Source organism: Dermacentor variabilis, chromosome 1 (assembly GCF_050947875.1).
Source record: "Dermacentor variabilis isolate Ectoservices chromosome 1, ASM5094787v1, whole genome shotgun sequence".
NCBI lineage: Eukaryota > Metazoa > Arthropoda > Arachnida > Ixodida > Ixodidae > Dermacentor > Dermacentor variabilis.
This window is the reverse complement of record NC_134568.1, coordinates 69,440,672-69,461,032: the sequence shown is the minus strand read 5'-3', so window position 1 is coordinate 69,461,032 and position 20,361 is coordinate 69,440,672. Positions and strand designations below refer to the sequence as shown.

At 48.4% G+C, this 20,361-nt stretch overlaps 1 protein-coding gene across 6 annotated transcripts in view; it reads right to left on the bottom strand.

Annotated features, from left to right (window-relative positions):
* The window catches only part of LOC142579011 (uncharacterized), a 465,789-nt gene that overhangs the window by 130,051 nt on the left and 315,377 nt on the right, over positions 1-20,361 (bottom strand). For all 6 annotated transcript variants that reach the window (XM_075688787.1, XM_075688827.1, XM_075688796.1 and 3 more), the window contains exon 4: positions 7,917-7,952. In XM_075688787.1, the coding sequence (XP_075544902.1) occupies positions 7,917-7,952 (36 nt within the window). The remainder of the gene's footprint in view (positions 1-7,916; positions 7,953-20,361) is intronic.

Below are 20,361 nucleotides of genomic sequence, written 5' to 3'. Positions count from 1 at the left end.
GATTCGATTCCGCGACCTCGTGCTCAGCAGCCCAACACCATAGCCACTGATCAACCACGGCGGGTCACTTGGTCTGTCCTTAAAGGTTGTTGACATAGTGTTGCGTTTCGCCTGCGACACGTGGTTTTGCCGGCGCGTCTGCGGCGGGGCGGCAGACATTTTGGCCCGATCGTCGTCGCCGCAACACTCATCGCCAGGTGTTTCCAGGCGCGTCTGCGGCGATGCGACCGCCTAGGGATCCTCCTCGCATTCCAGTCATTGTGCCCGAAACAGGCGATGCCAAAGCAGGGATCTCATTCCAGTTATTGGGCCCGAAACAGGCGATGCCAAAGCAGGGATCTCGTTCCAGTCATTGTGCCCGAAACAGGCGATGCCAAAGCAGGGATCTCATTCCAGTTATTGGGCCCGAAACAGGCGATGCCAAAGCAGGGATCTCGTTCCAGTCATTGTGTCCGACCGGCAGCGCCACGACAGGGTGCTACGAGATCGTGCGCAGCGCCACGACCAGGTGCTACGAGATCGTGCGCAGCGCCACGACCAGGTGCTACGAGATCGTGCGCAGCGCCACGACAGGGTTCTACGAGATCGTGCTCGACATGGTGCTACGGCATCGCTACGACAGTGTGCGTCACCATTAGCCCATTGTACATTCACGTGCTCGTCTTTTGAGGGGTTCCTTCTTGCCCTCAACTGCGAGAGTATAAAAACAGCTGCCCCCGGACGCCAAAAGGAGGGCTCCGATTTCTTCAGTTGAGTGAAGTGCTCTCCCGTCTCTCTACTTCGGTCAAACCTGACCGCCAACTCTTTGCGATGTTAAAATAAACAAGTTGTTTCGTTGTTACCAGTCGACTCATGCTTTGCCGGGACCTTCGGATGCTTCGAGTTGTACCCCAGGCCGCCAGGCCAACGCTACCCTTGGGGCTTGCGACCCAGGTACAACCACGGGCGTCAGCGCCGAGTTCCCAACAGATCGTACCAGCAGTCGGATCCCAAACATCTGGTTGGCAGCGGTGAGATCGCCTCCGACGTCAAACAACTGTCTGCCAGCGGTGAGATCGCGACAACGGAGGCCAGCAGCGAAGAGATGCAGTTGACTGTATGCTGAGCAGCTCAACGACGATCCGGGAGCAGTGCAACGAGCCCTGTGTGACGACTGGTTGCCTGCAGCGGAACGACTGCGCGGAATTTCTGCCTGCGAGGTTTGGTGAGTGCGGGACTTTCTTCTTCTGAGCTTTGCCAGGCTTTTGTTAGTGTTAGAAACAGAGCTGGTAATTGTGGTTGTCGTTGCTGCCGGGTTAGTTTGCGGCAAGACAATAGTAAGCAGTAGAGAAAGCAGCATTCAGAGCAGCCATGGATTTGAAGTCGTTGCGCAAACCGAAATTGTTGGAGCTTGCAAGAGAGTTGGGTCTGGATGTCTCAGACAAACTCAGAAAACCAGAACTGCTAAAGGCTATTCTTGAGTTAGAGGCTGAGGATGACGAGCTGTCGGAATGCCTTGAGACTATTGAAGAGAGGGAGACTGCAAAAGAAAAAGAAGAGCGTGAACGTAAAGAACAGAAAGAGCGAGAGCAACAAGAGCGTGACCGTCAACACGCTTTGGAAATGAAGCGTCTTGAGGTAGAAATGGAACGCGCTCGTAATGGAAGTCAGGCACACGGTGCAGGAGAACGCGTATTGTTCAAAATGACTGACCTGATGCGGCCGTTTAAGCTTGGAGAGGACATTGGTTTGTTCCTGGTTAACTTTGAGCGAACGTGCGAGAAGCAGGGGTTCTCTCGGGAAACGTGGCCACAGCGCTTGCTCACTTTGTTACCCGGCGAGGCGGCCGACGTAGTCGCTCGCTTGGATAGAGAGGAGGCAGAGGATTTCGACAAAGTAAAATCGAGTCTGCTAAAAAAGTACCGGCTGTCTGCGGAGGCGTTCCGTCGGAAGTTTCGGGAAAATGAGAAAGGCAAAAGTGAGTCATATACAGAGTTTGCGTATAGGCTTATGTCGAACATGCAGGAGTGGCTCAAAGAAGAGAAAGCGTTTGGTGACCACGATAAAGTTCTGCAGTGTTTCGGGCTAGAACAGTTTTATAGTCGGTTACCGGAGAACGTGCGATACTGGGTCTTGGATAGGCCAGACGTTTGTACGGTGGCTAAAGCCGCTGAGCTAGCCGAGGAGTTTGTGACGCGTCGAGCTCGCGGAGCTAAGGACGGTCAAAAGGGTGAATTTGGCTCGAAGTTTGAGAGGCCGAAGTTCACGCCCATGAGATTAAAAGGGGACACGCGTAGGGAGGATGCGAGTGAAAGCAGTCCGACCAAACGTAAAGAGACGGCGGCAGCCAAACGCAGGAAGCGGTTCGAGATGAGGCGAGCGCGCGTTTGTTATACGTGCCAGAAGCCGGGTCACTTTTCGGCGCAGTGTCCGGAAACAACACCAAAAGTTGTGTTTTTTTCAATAGGCAGCACTAACGAGAACGTGAAGCTTCTCGAGCCTTACATGCGAGACCTCCTCGTGAACGGGAAAGAGTGCCGAGTGCTTCGCGATTCCGCAGCTACGATGGATGTAGTTCACCCGTCTTACGTAGAACCCCATATGTTCACGGGCGAGTGCGCGTGGATCAAGCAAGCCGTGGAAGCTCATAGCGTGTGTCTGCCAGTAGCAAAGGTACTTATTGAAGGACCTTTCGGAGCGCTTGAGACGGAGGCGGCAGTGTCATCTATGCTGCCACCCCAGTACCCGTACCTATTTTCAAACAGGTCCGATCACCTCCTGCGCGAGAAGGGGCTTTTGTTTGGTGAAGCTAGTGTTCAGGCCTTAACCAGATCGAAGGTTCGGGAGCTCGCTGCAAAGGCGGTAGTTGCGGGGCCGACGTTATCAAACAACGAAAAAGGGTCAGAGGCGCAGCAAGCTGATATTCCGAGCACGCCCGAACTGAATAAACTTGAGTCTGTAACGTTAAAGGCGCCAGATACTGGAGAGGAAACGCCCGACGCGGGAAAGTTAGAAGAGCTATCTACTGATTTGCTCATCGCGCCTACGTCAGACGGACTTGATAGGTTGCTAAAAGTCAGCCGGTCGGCTTTGATAGCCGAGCAAAAAAAGGATGGCAGCCTGGAAAACGTGCGCTGCAATGTCAAAGAAGGTATCGCCAGGAAAACTGCGCGTTTTGTGGAAAGAGGTGGAGTCCTGTACCGGAAGTATCTAGACCGAAGAGAAGTGGAGTTCGATCAGCTGATCGTGCCTCAATGCTATCGTCAGGATCTGTTGCGCTTGTCGCATGGGGGTTCGTGGTCCGGACACCTAGGAGTTAAGAAAACTAAGGACCGTCTCTTGCAAGAGTACTATTGGCCAGGGTGTTTTCGGGACGCAGACCATTTCGTGAGGACATGTGACACTTGTCAGCGGGTGGGCAAACCAGGGGACAAATCAAGGGCGCCGTTGAAATTGGTACCTATCATAACGGAGCCTTTTAGACGGCTCGTTATTGATACAGTGGGACCTCTGCCGGTAACAGCCACGGGGTACAGACACATTTTGACTGTGATCTGCCCAGCGACAAAGTTCCCTGAGGCAGTGCCGCTTAAAGAACTCAGCTCAGTTGAGATAGTCAATGCTCTACTGTCCATATTTGCGCGAGTTGGTTTTCCTGCAGAAATTCAATCAGATCAGGGCACAGTGTTTACTAGCGCTTTGACGACAACTTTTCTCGAAAGGTGTGGGGTAAAGCTGCTACACAGCTCAGTGTACCACCCACAGTCGAATTCCGTTGAGAAGCTCCACTCCGTCATGAAGCGCGTGTTGAGAGCGTTGTGTTTTGAACATCGAACTGACTGGGAGCTGTGTCTGCCTGGGGTGATGTTTGCTTTAAGGACCGCGCCGCATGCGGCTACGGGGTTTTCGCCAGCTGAACTGGTGTACGGTCGCTCGCTTCGATCTCCGCTTCGCATGCTTCGAGAATCATGGGAAGGTAGGGGCGACGACCCAGTCGTGGTGGAGTACGTACTTAAGCTCCTCGAACGCTTAAGAAGGGCACAGGAGTTGTCAGGTGAAGCAATGACAAAGGCCCAGCAGAGGGCCAAGGTTTATTATGATCGGACAGCCAGGGCCCGTCGTTTTGAGGTTGGCGATGAGGTCATGATATTGCGCACATCGCTAAACAACAAACTAGACGTGCAGTGGGAGGGCCCAGCACGAATTGTTCAGAAACTGTCGGACGTTAACTACGTGGTAAGTCTGCCAGGAAAGCGGAAAGCACAGCAAGTTTACCACTGTAATCTGCTCAAACCTTATAGACAACGGGAAGCAGTGGTGTGCATGATGATAAACGTTCCTGAAGAGCTTCCAGTCGAGCTTCCGGGACTAGGCTCAGTGACGAACAGGGAAGACACCGGTCAAGTCATTAGTGACCTTATCAGTAAAGCACCGCTGTCGCCTGAGCAGAAAACCGAACTACACCAGCTATTACAAGAGTTTCAAGGTCTGTTCTCTGAGAGGCCTGGTAGGACTTCTGTACTTACTCATGATATAGAACTTACCTCCACAGAGCCAGTACGATCCAAGGCGTATCGGGTGTCACCCCGCCAGAGCGATATTATGGAGGCTGAGGTAAAGAAAATGCTACAGCTCGGTGTTATTGAGGCAGGTGAGAGTGATTATACCTCCCCTTTGATTTTAGTTGAGGTACCGGGCAAGGAACCTCGTCCTTGCGTCGACTACCGCAGGCTTAATTCCATCACTAAGGATCAAATTTATCCGATCCCTAACATCGAGGAGCGCCTTGAGAAAGTTAGTAGCGCTCAGTTTATTTCCACCCTAGATCTTGTCAGGGGTTATTGGCAGGTTCCACTTACGGAAGAGGCTAGTAGGTATGCGGCGTTCATTTCACCAATGGGAACATTCCGTCCTAAAGTGTTGAGTTTTGGTTTGAAGAACGCGCCATACTGTTTTTCAAGCCTCATGGATAAAGTGTTGCGGGGACAGCAAGAATTCGCTTTACCGTATCTAGACGACGTAGCGATATTCTCCGCATCCTGGTCTGAGCATATGGCACACTTGCGGGCAGTGCTAACCCGCCTGCGCGAAGCGGGCTTGACAGTCAAGGCTCCTAAGTGCCAGTTAGCACAGGCCGAGGTTGTCTACCTCGGTCACGTGATTGGTCAGGGTCGTCGCCGCCCCTCTGAAATAAAAGTGGCCGCTGTGCGAGACTTTCCGCAACCGCGCACCAAGACCGATATTCGGTCGTTCTTGGGTGTCGCCGGCTACTATCAGAGGTACATCCCTAGGTACTCTGATATCGCGGCTCCCCTGACGGATGCTCTAAGAAAGACAGAGCCTCAAACAGTCGTCTGGGACGAGACCAAGGAAAGAGCTTTTAGCGCCCTAAAGAGTGCCCTAACAAGCCAGCCTGTGCTACGATCGCCAGACTATACAAAAGGGTTCATTGTTCAGTGCGATGCTAGTGAGCGAGGCATGGGCGTTGTACTGTGCCAACGGGAAAATGGAGAAGTAGAACACCCCGTCCTGTATGCTAGTCGTAAGCTGACCAGTCGTGAGCAGGCGTATAGCGCCACCGAGAAAGAGTGTGCATGTCTCGTGTGGGCCGTTCAGAAATTGTCATGCTATCTAGCCGGCTCGAGGTTTATCATTGAGACGGATCACTGCCCTCTCCAATGGCTGCAGACCATCTCTCCCAAAAATGGCCGCCTCCTGCGCTGGAGCCTCGCTTTACAACAATATTCTTTTGAGGTGCGTTACAAAAAGGGGAGTCTCAACGGTAACGCCGATGGCTTAAGTCGAAGCCCCTAACGTAGGAATCAGCCTCAAAATTGTTTGTTACTGATGTTTTTCTTCCTGAGGCAGGATTTTTTTTAACATATTGCTTTTGTTTAGTGTTTCAAAGTGATGATATGCTTTCTAGTGCAATTTTTCAATTTGTGGACGCGTTCTGAGTGATGCTAGACTACTGTAAGGAACTAGGCAGTGGTATAAAAAGGGGAAAGAGCCTGGCAGGGCTTAGTGAGGGTTGTGCCGTGCTTGCTGACTGAGCGGTTGAGTTTCAGCGTAGTTCTAACGCTTGCCGGGAACGAGAACAAAAATGTGAACTCTCCCGAAGTCACTTTGCAGTGTCCCGTGCGAACCTGAACGAGAGAACGAGGCCTTCTCTGTGCGCTGCGCTCAAGAAACGTCAAGGGACGCCCGACTTCGGTTATGAGCATCATCGAGCGACATCCCTCCGGACAGCGGATGCAGTCCCCTGTCCATCGGGATCTCCTTCCCCCGGCGGGGCGGTCTGTTGCGTTTCGCCTGCGACACGTGGTTTTGCCGGCGCGTCTGCGGCGGGGCGGCAGACATTTTGGCCCGATCGTCGTCGCCGCAACACTCATCGCCAGGTGTTTCCAGGCGCGTCTGCGGCGATGCGACCGCCTAGGGATCCTCCTCGCATTCCAGTCATTGTGCCCGAAACAGGCGATGCCAAAGCAGGGATCTCATTCCAGTTATTGGGCCCGAAACAGGCGATGCCAAAGCAGGGATCTCGTTCCAGTCATTGTGCCCGAAACAGGCGATGCCAAAGCAGGGATCTCATTCCAGTTATTGGGCCCGAAACAGGCGATGCCAAAGCAGGGATCTCGTTCCAGTCATTGTGTCCGACCGGCAGCGCCACGACAGGGTGCTACGAGATCGTGCGCAGCGCCACGACCAGGTGCTACGAGATCGTGCGCAGCGCCACGACCAGGTGCTACGAGATCGTGCGCAGCGCCACGACAGGGTTCTACGAGATCGTGCTCGACATGGTGCTACGGCATCGCTACGACAGTGTGCGTCACCATTAGCCCATTGTACATTCACGTGCTCGTCTTTTGAGGGGTTCCTTCTTGCCCTCAACTGCGAGAGTATAAAAACAGCTGCCCCCGGACGCCAAAAGGAGGGCTCCGATTTCTTCAGTTGAGTGAAGTGCTCTCCCGTCTCTCTACTTCGGTCAAACCTGACCGCCAACTCTTTGCGATGTTAAAATAAACAAGTTGTTTCGTTGTTACCAGTCGACTCATGCTTTGCCGGGACCTTCGGATGCTTCGAGTTGTACCCCAGGCCGCCAGGCCAACGCTACCCTTGGGGCTTGCGACCCAGGTACAACCACGGGCGTCAGCGCCGAGTTCCCAACAGATCGTACCAGCAGTCGGATCCCAAACAATAGCAAAAACTGAAAGCACCAATGATTCTTTTCTGCTGTACTGCGGGTTAGGCAAATGACGCAAAGAACTGAGGGACAAACAAACAAACAAACAAACAAACAAAAGTTACACCTACAAGAGAGGCCAGAAGATGATTGTTGAAAGGGGTGGGGCGACAACTAATTCTTAGGGTAACTAAGCTAAAAAAAAAAAGCGGAAGTTTACCAGTAGAATGCCGCTTCCGCTAGTTTTACTCACGTTTCCGTTCCAATTTTAAATAATAATTCCACGAATAACTGCTAATAACGTGTTCTATTCTATCGATGAAAAAACGGCCTTTTCATTACCTCCAGCCTCTCATACATACGTTTTCGTCAATTGTCGGTTTCTAAAAAATTGGCCTCACCCCGTAAAATTAAGTAACAAGCGGTAAGCAGGACAAGTCCCGCCGTCGGTTTGTTTTGTCTAACCTCTAAAAAAGTGAGCTTGCGCTTGCTCGCATCGCATTAAGCTACAGTTGGTATTTTCTCCCTTCCCCATTTTTACTCACGCGCGCACCCTGAAGAAAGGAAGCGATATATATACAGACCCAGCTTTGTAGACATATAGAATGAAGGCCCATCTTCGTATTTCGTACACTGAAAGAGCCTTAAGCATTGCGATATTAGTACGTGTAACTTCGCGGACATTACACGCGCAACGCTGGTGCATTATGAATAGGCGCTTAAGGTGGGGGAAGGCAAGATGCCGTCGTCTTACCGGAAATCCGGGTTTTCCTGGAGGCCCCGACGCGCCCTGCGTAGAAAGAGGGTCGAGGAAAAAAAAAAAGCTTTAGCGCCAGGCACGCTACAAAAAGCGTCAACTACAGCAGGCGTGCTTTCGCCAGACACCAACACAGAACAGACGGGGAAACCTGCTTTTCTTTAACGACATTTAGTTTTTTTTTAAAGCTGAATAGTAGCTTTCAGTGCTTTATCCTTCTGGACCTAAAGAAATCTGCAGCTGAAGTTTGTTTCAACAGTAAGGACAATAGTCGATACTATAGCGCGCGCAACAAGTCGTCCTATTTAAGTTTCGAGGACGACAACACGAAATGATTCCTAAGGAAAACCATAAAACGAAATGCTTGTTTCTGAGTTGAACTCAGAAACGACCCCTGCCGGACGAATGAAAAAGTGCTGGAGAATTTGATGGGATAAGGCTGCTAGGCTCTAAAGCGCTGCCTTGGAAACGGGCCTTGAACACTGCCCGTTTAGATGATGGTCGCGGCTCCATATAATCAATATAGGCATGACGGGAGACAAATCTATCTATCTATCTATCTATCTATCTATCTATCTATCTATCTATCTATCTATCTATCTATCTATCTATCTATCTATCTATCTATCTATCTATCTATCTATCTATCTATCTATGTGTCCGTCTGTCTGTCTGTCTGTTTGTCTGTCTGTCCGTCCGTCCGTCCGGCTGTTTTCTTTCCGCAGCTATATATATATATATATATATATATATATATATATATATATATATATATATATATATATATATATATATAGAGAGAGAGAGAGAGAGAGAGAGAGAGAGCTATGAAGGAGTGGGAAATCAGGAAAATACCCAAAACGCAGAAGCAACTCATCAATAAAGTTCAAATGCAAGCTATAGGAATTCGTCGAAGTCAATAGTGCGAATGGCTCCAGGTAGCACGTTCTAATATGCAATAGTTAGTGAGGAAAAACTTTCTTGAAACGCGTCAGTCCGTAATCCATAAGGCCGGATAATAAAGTAGTGATACGTCCTGGACGAAGCAAGTTCCTCATATTTTTGTATGAGCTAAGGGAAGCACAGTAAGGGGAAGTTCTTAAAGTTTCAAATAACTTTAGGGACTGTATGTGGCGACGGGTGCTGAGAGTGGTAAGATTTAGCGCACTAAGTTTAGGTAGAGGGGAAAAGTTCCCAAGTACGGAACGAATATGGTCATTGGCTCTGCTTGTGTTAAACAGCGCATGCGCGGCGTGACACAAAAGACCCAGAAATAATGCTTCTGTACAATTTGGGTATGAGTCTCACAGCAGTCTTTCGTGTTTTTGTGCCCGGAAGACCGACCAGGATATAAGTTTCCTTTTTTCTCCAAGTGAGCACTTCGGAGGGTTCGCAACCGTGCAGCCGCAGTAGCACAGTACCTGCCCCCCCCCCCTCCTTTGCCTAGTCACAGAAGTAGACTCGTCCTTACGTGCGCAACTCGAGATAACGAGTAGTACGTCGCCATTCGCTGTGCTTCTCTGCGACAAACGATCGCGCGCCTTCTATACGCGGGCGTCGAGTTATTCACGCAAGAAGCAGAAAGGCGGCGTCCTATAGTTTCGCGTTCGTTCTCTCGTAAAATTAGCAGACATATCGCGCCGTGAGATATCTCCTCCACTGCCTCCGCGGCGTGCGTTTGTTCCGCACCCGCTGGCTCGGGAGGAAGCTTTGGCCGCGACGCGCACGTACGCAGCTGCAAATAATGAGGCCGTAATGAGAGTCTGACGTACTGAACGCCGGACACGCACGCACCGACCGGACTGATTCTCTCGTTCGCAAGAAGCTGAACGCGACGGCCACGGACCTGTCCCACGGATACATAGCATCTCGAAGCACGTCACTTTTCTAGAAGAAGCAAAAATCGATCGAAAGGCGCTTAATTGAGCTTCTTCGATCCCTTTTGATTACAGCTGGAGAAGAATGACTCGGCAAAGGAAGCAAAAAAGATGTGGCTACGCAAATAAAGGAAAGAAACTAAAAGCGCAACAGCGAGAGAAGCGAAGGAGCACGAAGGGGACGAAGCAGGAAGGCCGCGGCGGTGCCGGGAAGATAGAGGCGGCCGACGTCGGGTCCAGCAGAGTTAACCAAGGGAAACTCGATGCCCCCCTCCCTTCCTCGCGATCCGGTGTCTCGCTGGCCCACGCCGATTCGGTTGCAAGACCTAATTATGCTGGGCCGGCGGCTATTCTGCGCCTTCGCTCATTGCTGTCTGCCCACGAGCTCTGACCCAGCCGCCGCGGCGGTGATCCTTCGTGGCTTCCCTTTTCTGTGGATCGGGATTTTCTTACATCCAGGGAAACTGGGCGCCTCGGCGCACTCTGGTTTCACTCGGTGCGTCCGCGTATTCTCTCCGCGGCGCGTCCGCGCTCTCTCGCGTATCCTACGGGCAAGCGGCGGAACAACGCGACAAAGCCGCGGGATGGCATTGTTCTCTCTATCTGAGACACGGGAGCGACGGCGCTCGGATACGTCGTTTCCAGAGATACGTCGTTTAAGCCGACAAGCTTGGGGACGCCGTTGTCTCCGTTCCTTTATCTCCCGCCACTACCTCACGCATGCATGCAGACTGTTTTTCTCCCTTCTCTGCGCGCTCTTTCTTCAGCGTGCACCATGGAAGTTATTTACTATTCGCGGCAACATGTTAATCTCACGTGGAATATCGGGTTGGTTCTTTCGACATGGCTGAACAAACACTGAACGTACAGAGTCATGCCGCTCATCTATGGCTACGCACATCCGAATCCACTTGATGCGACGGAATTCGAGCGCTCGCTATGCGCAGTTTAGCTCACAAATTTCTTTCATTACAGGTTTTTTTCTTTCTATTTCTTTTGTCACAGCGATGGAAACAATTTAATGGTTAGCTTCCTTTTTGCTTCCATTCATAATGTCGCGGCGTTCCTCGGTGCTTTTTCTAAGTGTTGGAAGAATCCAATCGTTGACATTCCTTTCTTTCTATTTTTCTTTTTCTCTTTCTCTCTTTATTTCTTTTCAAACTGATTTTTTGTTGAAATAGAAATTGCACCTTCGTGCTTCCATTCGAATGCTAGTGGCACCATCATTCATTTTCGGTTTGTAGTGTACAAGGACGTGCCATTTTCAGTGCCAAAGTGTTTGCGCTGTGCTTATGTACATGGATCTCTCTCCGCTGTAGATGTGTCGAACGGCAGAAAGAAACACGGTGTCACCGGCCCACAGAATCTATGTTAAGAGATGAAGGTCTGAACTAAGGATAAACATGGTCATTCATAACTTTCTGAGGGTTCTTGACAAATCTGATCAAGTTGGCGTCATATTTACAAGATATTTAAGATACAAGATACAAGATTATACAAGATACAAGATACAAGATTACAAGATATCTACAAGATAGTACAAGATCTGTACCTTACAAGATGGAAATAAACTTTCATTTCAGCTTTCATTTCATTCCCGGTTATGAAAAAGTAAAAAAATAAGAAAAATACACCCTCACACATTCGACCTTGTTTCATACGGCAAGTTAATAGAAACATTCTAATCAATTAACCTACTAGTTTACATAACAAAATGGGCGGCTGCATAAATGGAAGTACGTTTTAGCCAATCGGCAGTCATTCTTATTGTGAACTTAAAGTAGCTTCCAGTCTTCCACAAGGCAGCGTCTTAGAAGTTTTGTTGTCTTTCATATACGTAATTGATATCGTTAGGGTAGACGCCGAACCTGGCCATTTTAGGTTGTCCGTTCGCTCATAATTGTACATTTGTTAATGCAGTTATTTGCTGTCAATGTCAGCTGACGCATAATTCTGACCTTCGGACTACGCTTTGACTGCAGTGAAGCTCAATAGACGGGATCAAAGGAAGGCGAGGCAGACGCGACAAGCGCTATTAGGAACTGTGTATGACTATTGCAAATTTTCGCTGTAGCAGGAGAGTGCACACATGGGCCCAAGACACTCTGAAAACAGCAACAAAATAAGCAGGCGCAATAATAAGGAGAGACGACAAAAATTACATGTAAGGCGTGCACAATCTCTTCATGAAACGCCATAACTGGGAAGCATGTGCAGGCCTTCAAGTGCGCCACAACCGGCACAGGAGGTATAAAAAACGAAACAGAGGTGAATGAGCCTGCTTAACTATGGCTACCGATGAATCCCGCTTCTATGTTTAAAAGTACCACCGAAGCCACGCTAATGCACATATCGAATCCGCAATTTTCTGTTAACACCACTACCAATAGCTCACGTTCCAGTTTAGTTTTTCCACGGCCGACAACCTCCGCAGTCTTCAACCATGGTTAGCAACCACAACTCTTGCAGTGTAAAGCAGGATTCTATAGCCTTCTTCTGATTTCAAACACCTAAAGTGCAGTCGCAGCCTGTCGTTCAGGCATTTTCCCGCTTGTCCCAAGTAACCCTGACCGCATATTAAAGTAATTCTATACAGGACACAAGTAGCGCATGGAACATACCGATACTCGTGTTTCGTCGTATAGTATTTCCTTACGGGTCTTACCGTGACGCGTTTGCCCAGCTGTGTCAACTTGCATGGCGCACACAACACAAGATCCGCCCCATGCTTCTCTGCTACTTTCTTTAAGCTGTGCGACCGCCTATGCACATATAGCACAACCTCGAACAAACGCCTCTTCGGCAGGGTATCCTAGAATGTCTTCCGCGGGCTCCTTGCGCAGCTATTAAGCAACAGCTTGAAGCGCCGGACGCGGGAAACACGCCTGCTGCAACCTTGCGACTTGGTGATCAGGGGCGTAGGCGGGGGGGGGGGGGGGGGGCGCTTATGGAGCTTCAGCGCCCCCAACCCCCACACACACATACACGCACCAAAATTTTTTTCGTGCTGTTATGCACCGCCGACCAAAACAACCCCCGACGCCAGAAATCATGCTGCATTTTGTCTAGAATGTCCTATTAAATGCTCGAAAAGACATTTCAGCGCGAATATTGCGAAATCGGGCTGGATTTCGCGGCAACACCCATGCAGCGGGAGTCACATATCGTAAAGCAAGGAGCCCCATCCGAGCACAGTTTCAAGGGCATTTTGATGGCAAGCGGGCTCATCGCGGCATCTCGCGGAGGCCGCGGAATCTACGGAGCGCATGGATTTCAGTTCTGAAACTTTATAGGTATAAAGTTCTCATAAGCTTTTGATGCGAAAGGTACACTGAAATTTCTAAAGTCGTGCTTTAGATTTTCAGTTCCGGAACTTTGCGAGTTTAAATGTTGCTATAAAAATTTGACGCCAAAGGTGCACTGACTTTTCTAAAGTCGTACATCGGACCATACAACGAGACAAGCCAAATCCACACACTATCAGACAAGTTGACAAAGCACGCGACGAGGTCCAATGAGATGAAGCATTGTGGTGGTTCATTCGCACCGTCATGTCACAGAAAAGAATACCAAATTTCTTTTTCACCTGCGCCAAAGCATCCATGTCAAGACACGAAGCCAGCAAAGGTAACTACATTATTATTTATTTTTCTTCTTTGACTTTTATGCGCGAGGACACGTTGAGTCTCTTCAATTTTCTTGTTCTCGCTACCCGCGGCCTGCTAGAGCCAGCCAGAGCGCATGCGTTTTTCTCGTGTTGCCCCGACCACTGCGCGGCGCACTTCGGTGCGCGTTCGTTTTTCTGTGGCCGAGTAGATTTTCGCCTGGCAGAGTTTTGGACGCTTTTTGGCTAGCAGACAAGTAAAAGAAACAATGGTCGCTCGCCGCCATCACTGAGGGGACTCGACGTATTGCAACGCCTTCGCTTGAGCGCAACCTCTCCGGAAAGTCTTGTCTCGCCGGTGTAGGATACCGAGCAGTATGCGTATGGCTCTCCGTGGACCAAGCGTCTCACGTTTTCTTCGATATTCTTACGGTAGCCACATTAGGTGCCCAAAGTAGGCATTTGATTGTGGCCAGCATGCTTTCCTTTGCATTTCTTTCATTTCGGTGTCCCCGCCCCACAAAAAAGAAAGAAAGAAAAAGTGACATTATTGCGGCGCAGCGAATTGTCGCATGGCGAAAATTCGATTTTGTTACTTCTTTTGCGGAAAGTAATGGGCCACGGGACGCTTCAGTTACCGGATATTTTTATCATATTATTGCGAGAGCAATTATATGGACACTCCAGGCGCATTCCTGCCGTCGCCGTCGCCCTCATGTTCCGTACAAAGCACAAGGGCGATAACATCGTGACCGCGCGCAGCATGCTGTATGTGCGAGTGAAAGGAGGGCGGGGCGGGGGGGGGGGGGGAGGGGTCATGGGTGAGCCGGCGATGGTGGATTAGTCTTGTGTGCGCAAGGGACAAAAGCGGGGAGGAAGCGCTCCACCATCAGTCGCACGCGATACATCGGGGGAGTGGAGGGAGGAGGGGCGGGCCTAAGGATTCTGTGATCTTTGAATCTGTGAATGCGGAACATGTTCATTCGCCTTGTTTGACGCATTATATACCGTGGCTTTTTCTTAGATAAGTAGATTTATTGGAGACTGATACGTATATTTAAATAACTTGTTGCGAGGTTCCCTGTATACGTGCAGTGAACTTTGTTTCCAGTGACACTTTCTTGCTCTTTATGAAGCTGTATCTTCGCATTTGTATATTCCATTGTATCTTCGCATGGTCTAACTTATGAGGGCTAGACAAATGAATGTGAGCGAACACACCCCCCGCAATAATGGTTCGGTTCATTATGTGCGAAGCATGCGCGTAGCTCTCATTTACGAAAGTGACACGCAGGTGTGAGAATTAATGTTCTTTAATGCTCTCATACACTGGGTTAAACAAGGCTGCGTGACATAATAGACACTCCAAAAATTGAACAGCGTGGTGTCGTGAGATTTTTGACAGCTGAAGATGCTTCCCAAAAAGAAATTAGTCGCCGTATGGCTGCTGTGTACGTTGAACAATGCGTTTCATTGGCCACTGTGAAGCGTTGGAGCAAACGGTTCAAAGAAGGACGTGAAAGTTGCAAAGACGATCGAAGACCGGGCCAACGCCATTGTGCAATCACCCCCAACACAGTTGCAAAGGCTGATGAGCTGATTAGACAAAATCGGAGGAGAAGAATCTATGAACTGGCAGAGCATGTGAACGTCAGTCACGGTTCGGTTCACACCATAATTCATCGACATGTCGGTTATCGGCTCTTTTGTGCGCAACGGATGCCCAAGATTTTGAACCACCGCCAGAAGACAGAGAGGTTCGGCGTTGTCTTGACTCGTCTGATCCGGTATCACAATGAGGGTGACGACTTATCGTCAGCAATTGTCACCGGAGACGAATCATGGTGCCCCTATTAAGAGCTTGAAACACGACGACAATGCTTACAGTGGAAACATTTGAGTTCACCAACCCCAAAGAAAGCAAAGGCCGTCTGTTCCACCGGAAAGGTGTTGTTGACTTTTTTTTTCGATCGTCAGGGGCCATTACTGATCGAATTTGCTAAACCTGGAGAGACTATCAATCGTTTCCGATATTGTGAAACGCCGGATCGGCTGGGTGTCGCAATCAAGAACAAACGACGAGAAAAATTGACGAATGAGGTCATCTTTCTCGACGACAATGCCCATCCCCACGTCGTTGATGTGGTTAACACAAAACTGCCAAGTTCAAATGGGAAACGCTGCTACATCCGCTATACAGCCCTTACCTGTCGCCTTGAGACTTCCACAATTTGGGGTAATTGGAAAAGCAGCTCAAGGGAACCAGATTCGCCGTGGGACGATGACGTGAAATAGTCAGTTACAGAAATTTTGAAGCAGCAACCCAAGGAGCTTTATGAGACGGGAATCACGCGACTAGTTAGTCCTAATTGGGACAAGTGTCTCAATGCTCATGGAGACTACTTTCAAATAATGTACCCCGTTTGTCATATATGCGCATTGGCTCACTTTCGTTTCACTCGACCTCGTATATATATATATATATATATATATATATATATATATATATATATATATATATATACATATTGCAGAACTCATGGTTATTATATGTGCACTCTGTTGCGACTATAATGTCGGTGCAATTACTCACAATACACGACCGGTGACAGCTCCTTTTGCGCAATACATTGGAACAAAGGACAGTGTCATTGAGATTTTTCCCTGGCCGTTGCGTATGTACAAAAATGTATATAAGGTTCTTGAATGAAAAGGTTTCATTAAAATATTTGTCCTCAACTTCTTCATTTCACGGCCTTTACATTTTTCATATCAGCGGCATGCAGTGTTTTGCTGATTTCGAACTTATATAGTTCTAAAGTTCGTGTGATATTTTCTTCCCTTGTTGTATATACAAAAAAAAAAAAAAAAAAAACTTGGAAGCATTCATGTCAGTTATTTCGGGCACAATCATTTTTGGGACATACGAGTATATTCTTTTATGAACAAATACACATTTTACTTGTCGTGGCAGTGTGTAGCGTTCAAAAATTCGCTTGCAGCATCTTTGGCAATGACATTGCGGTTATTATTCATGTATTTGATCCCTTGACAAATTCTATAAGGAGGAGGCCGAGCTGCAACGTGACCACCCCCTCCCGTACGAAATTTCTGGCTACGCTACTTTTGGTGACCGAATCTTTCTGTTATCCCGTGTGGGCAGGACTTGAAAAGTGGCGACCTGAAATATGATTTAGTGATTCCCCTTTTAATCACTTTCGAATGGGAGGAATCAAAGGGTAAAATGGCTTTCTTGGATCTTGGCATATAAGCCCAGCAGACGCATGTGGTTATTTTCATTAAAATATATGCGAAGGTCTAAAACTGAATGGAACGGGCCTGCCGGAGTTCAAACGTGAACTTCAGAGAGGAGGAACACTACACTTGTTAAAAATTTATACGACAGACATAGCCACGGTCGTTAAGACTGTCAGTGTGTCTCAGTTTAAAATGTAAAAAAAAATCTTCTAGTATGTAAATATCTTTACTACGCCTAGTTTGGCGGCGCCGAGCTGTCGCTTGAGTTGACAGACAAAGCTGGCTCAAAAAATTCACAGAGGACAGGAGCTACGCAAGATCCTATACAAATAGCCTGCTTATGAATGTTCACGTTGTCTTCGAAAGAAATTAAAGTTGCGCCAAGATAATACATCGACAGCTCGAGGAGGTGCTCTTTAGACACGCCGCATTCGTTTTTAAAGCAACCGTGCCGGAAGGTCAATGAGTTCGCTCACACGGCTGGAAACAGATCTTCATGTGGAATAAAATAAAATAATTCCTCCATGTCCTTGGACGTACCGCAGTCCGCTCCTCTGATGCCTTGCTGGAGAGAGAAAGAGAGAGGAAAGGCAGGGAGGTTACCCAGAGGCGAGTTTCCGGTTTGCTACCCTGCACTGGGGTGGGCGATATAGGGGTTGTAAAGACGAAAAAGAGGCAGAGGAGGAAAGAAAGAAACAAGAAAAAAAGAAAGAAAACAGGCAACAGAAAATGCGATCCAATCACAGGCGTTCACGCAGGCCGTTCGATCTCAAGAAGCGCAGTAGCGCTTGCACGGCCTTCTGATGCGTTGTCAAGTCGCATCGACGTTTCAAAATTCTTTCTTCCGACAGAGGCTGGTCGTCCAACTGGTTCAGCACGACGGAAAGCGATCGTCTCTGCACACTGTACTGCGGGCACTGGCAAAGAACATGAATCGTTTTTGCGTCGCCGCAATCGCCACATACTGCAGTGTCGGCCATCCCTGACTTAGAAGGGATCCTCTGGTGACAACTGGTTGAGATGCTTTAGCAGGTATCTACTCAGGACAGCCTGCCAGCTGCCCTTCTCGGACACAATGGTTCTCAAAGGGCAAAGGTCCTTGTGTGTTTTTGCCGCGAGAAACACTCATAGAGAACCTCGTTAAATGTCCTTCACTAGTTTCTGCAACACACGCAGGTTAATTTGATCAGTGAGAGCCACTGCAGCCCATTCGGCCTTGGCTGGCTTCAGCTTCGTGGGCACGAAGTTCTCGTTGACCGCTTCTGCAGCTTTCTTATGAAAAAACACTTAGGGCAGAACCGCGACGCCTCGCCATTTATATGGAAGCACAAGGGCCAGTTACTTCTCCATAAAATACCGTACCTCTTCGTGGACAATCGCACCACTGCGTGGTTTCTTGGCGTAGGATCTCAGCAACACATACACTCCCTCAAAGTGGATGAACTACAGGCTGAACGATAGACTGCAGCAGCACTTCAGGTGTTTTAAATCAAGAGAAGGCTCGAATCCCGCTTTACGCTACGAGAGTTGTGGTTGCTATCCACGGTTGAAGAATGGGGAGGTCGTCGGCCGTGGAAAAACGAAATTAGAACGCGCGCTTGTTGTAGCGGTGTTAACAGAAAATTCTGGATCCAATATGTGCCTTAGCGTGGCTTCAGTGGCACTTTTAAACAAAGAAGCGTGATTCATGGGTAGCCACAGCTAAGCAGGTACACTCAAACCTGTCCTTTTTTTTCTTATTTCTTTCTTGAATACCTCCAGCGCCAGTTGTGCGCACTTGACGGCGTACACATGCTTCGCAATTATCACGTTTCATGATGAGATTGTGCAGGCGTTGTATGCAATTTTTGTTGTCTCGCCTTGTTGCGCCTGCTTTTCTTGTTGCTGCTATTTTACGAGTGTCCTTGGCACACATGCGCACTGTCCCGCTGCAGCGAAAAAATTGCAATAGACGTTTACAATTCTTAATAGCGCTTGTCCCGTTTGTCTCGACTTCCTTTGGTACCGTCTATTGCGTTTCACCGTAGTCAAATATACATCAACAACGGGTCCAAAATTATACTCTCTTTACACTTTCGTGGTTCAACTCTGTAACCAAGAATTTAATGCTAAAGAAAGCAAGATATCAATTTTCATGAAAATCTAAGAAAATGAACTTCATTAGACAACCTCTTGAATATTACGTAGAAAGTCAACATGAAGCCAGCGCTTGTCTTTTGTTTCGAAGGATTTCATTGCGTATTAATTTTTTCAGCTGTTCTTCAAGAATGAATCAACATCAACCTGCCCAGTTAGATTTTCATGAAAGTTAAAAGACACAACTTAAGGCAAGCTGCTCCGGAGACTACGGCCCCTATCCACAAGCCTTCTTCATACTAGTACGCCCTCACCGGCTGGTGCTTTGGCGCAGGGCATTGAAGATGGCGACCGGCGTGTCTAACGATGCGGTGGCGGCGGCGAACGTCAGTCCTAGACAGGTCCTTGCTTAACAGAAGTTTCCACAATAGCGACCCATATTAACTACCCTATTATCCTCTCACCAGATCCGGACTTCTAATTAGCATTCACCAAGTGGGACCCTTACAATAAAACGCATCGACGTGCTCAGTCGTTTCCAGCGCACTGATGCGCGGAGTATGAATTAATGCAAAGCCGTAAGATTCTATTTTCAAGATCACATTGCGAGTGACCCCGAGGCAACCGACTGAAAAAATAAATAATTGATACACTGTAGCTGCATGGCGCCTACAAGAAAAAAAAAAAAGAAGGAAAGTAAATCTAGGCTAACGTTCATTTTCTGGTAAACAAAAGTAAAGCAGGCACTCATTTTTATATTTGCTTACAAAGCGGCGAACAGGACGCCGCGTCGTACGTTTAACACCCGGTAGCACCATAACTAACCTTTTTAAGCGTCTATTTGCCCGCCGTAGTTGCTCAGTGGCTATGGTGTTGGGCTGCTGAGCACGAGGTCGCGGGATCGAATTCCGGCCCCGGCGGCCGCATTTCGATGGGGGCGAAATGCGAAAACGCCCGTGTATTTCGATTTAGGTGCACGCTAGAGAAACCCAGGTGGTCAAAATTTCCGGAGTGCCTATGGCGTGCCTCGTAACCAGAAATTGGTTTTGGCACGTTAAACCCCATAATTTAATTAATTAAGCGTATATTTTCCGCATACAGTAATATGATGGAACTGCCTGCTTTCAACACTGTTTATTCGCACGAATCTATGGAAGGATTATGTCATGTGATTTTATTACTTTGTTGTCGACCCGACAAAACACTACTTTTTCAGTCAACATCTTCGTTGACCTCACTTGAGTGGATCAACTACGCTTGTTTCTCGTCATTGCTTTCTTTCTCCTGAGGTGTTTTGGCCAATTGTAAAGGCAGTAGTCCCTGCGTTACTAACGTTCTTTTTCCTTTGAACTCTGATGGCTTTCTTTTTCACGCCTGCATATTAAGTTATTATTGCTTGCTAAGCTACCGCTATCTGCTAAGCTATTTTTCCCCTAATTATTGTACAATTACTGCACTCGTGTATGCGCGCACGTATTATTTCGCGTTTTTGTTTTTCAGCTTTTCTGAATTTTTCGCGGCAACTTGCATTTGAAGACCGGAAGGTATCGACGACAGCAGACAAATTCGAGCGACAAAACGGCGCGTAAAAGCTATCGACATCAACGCAGAGCTGTTATGCTGTCCG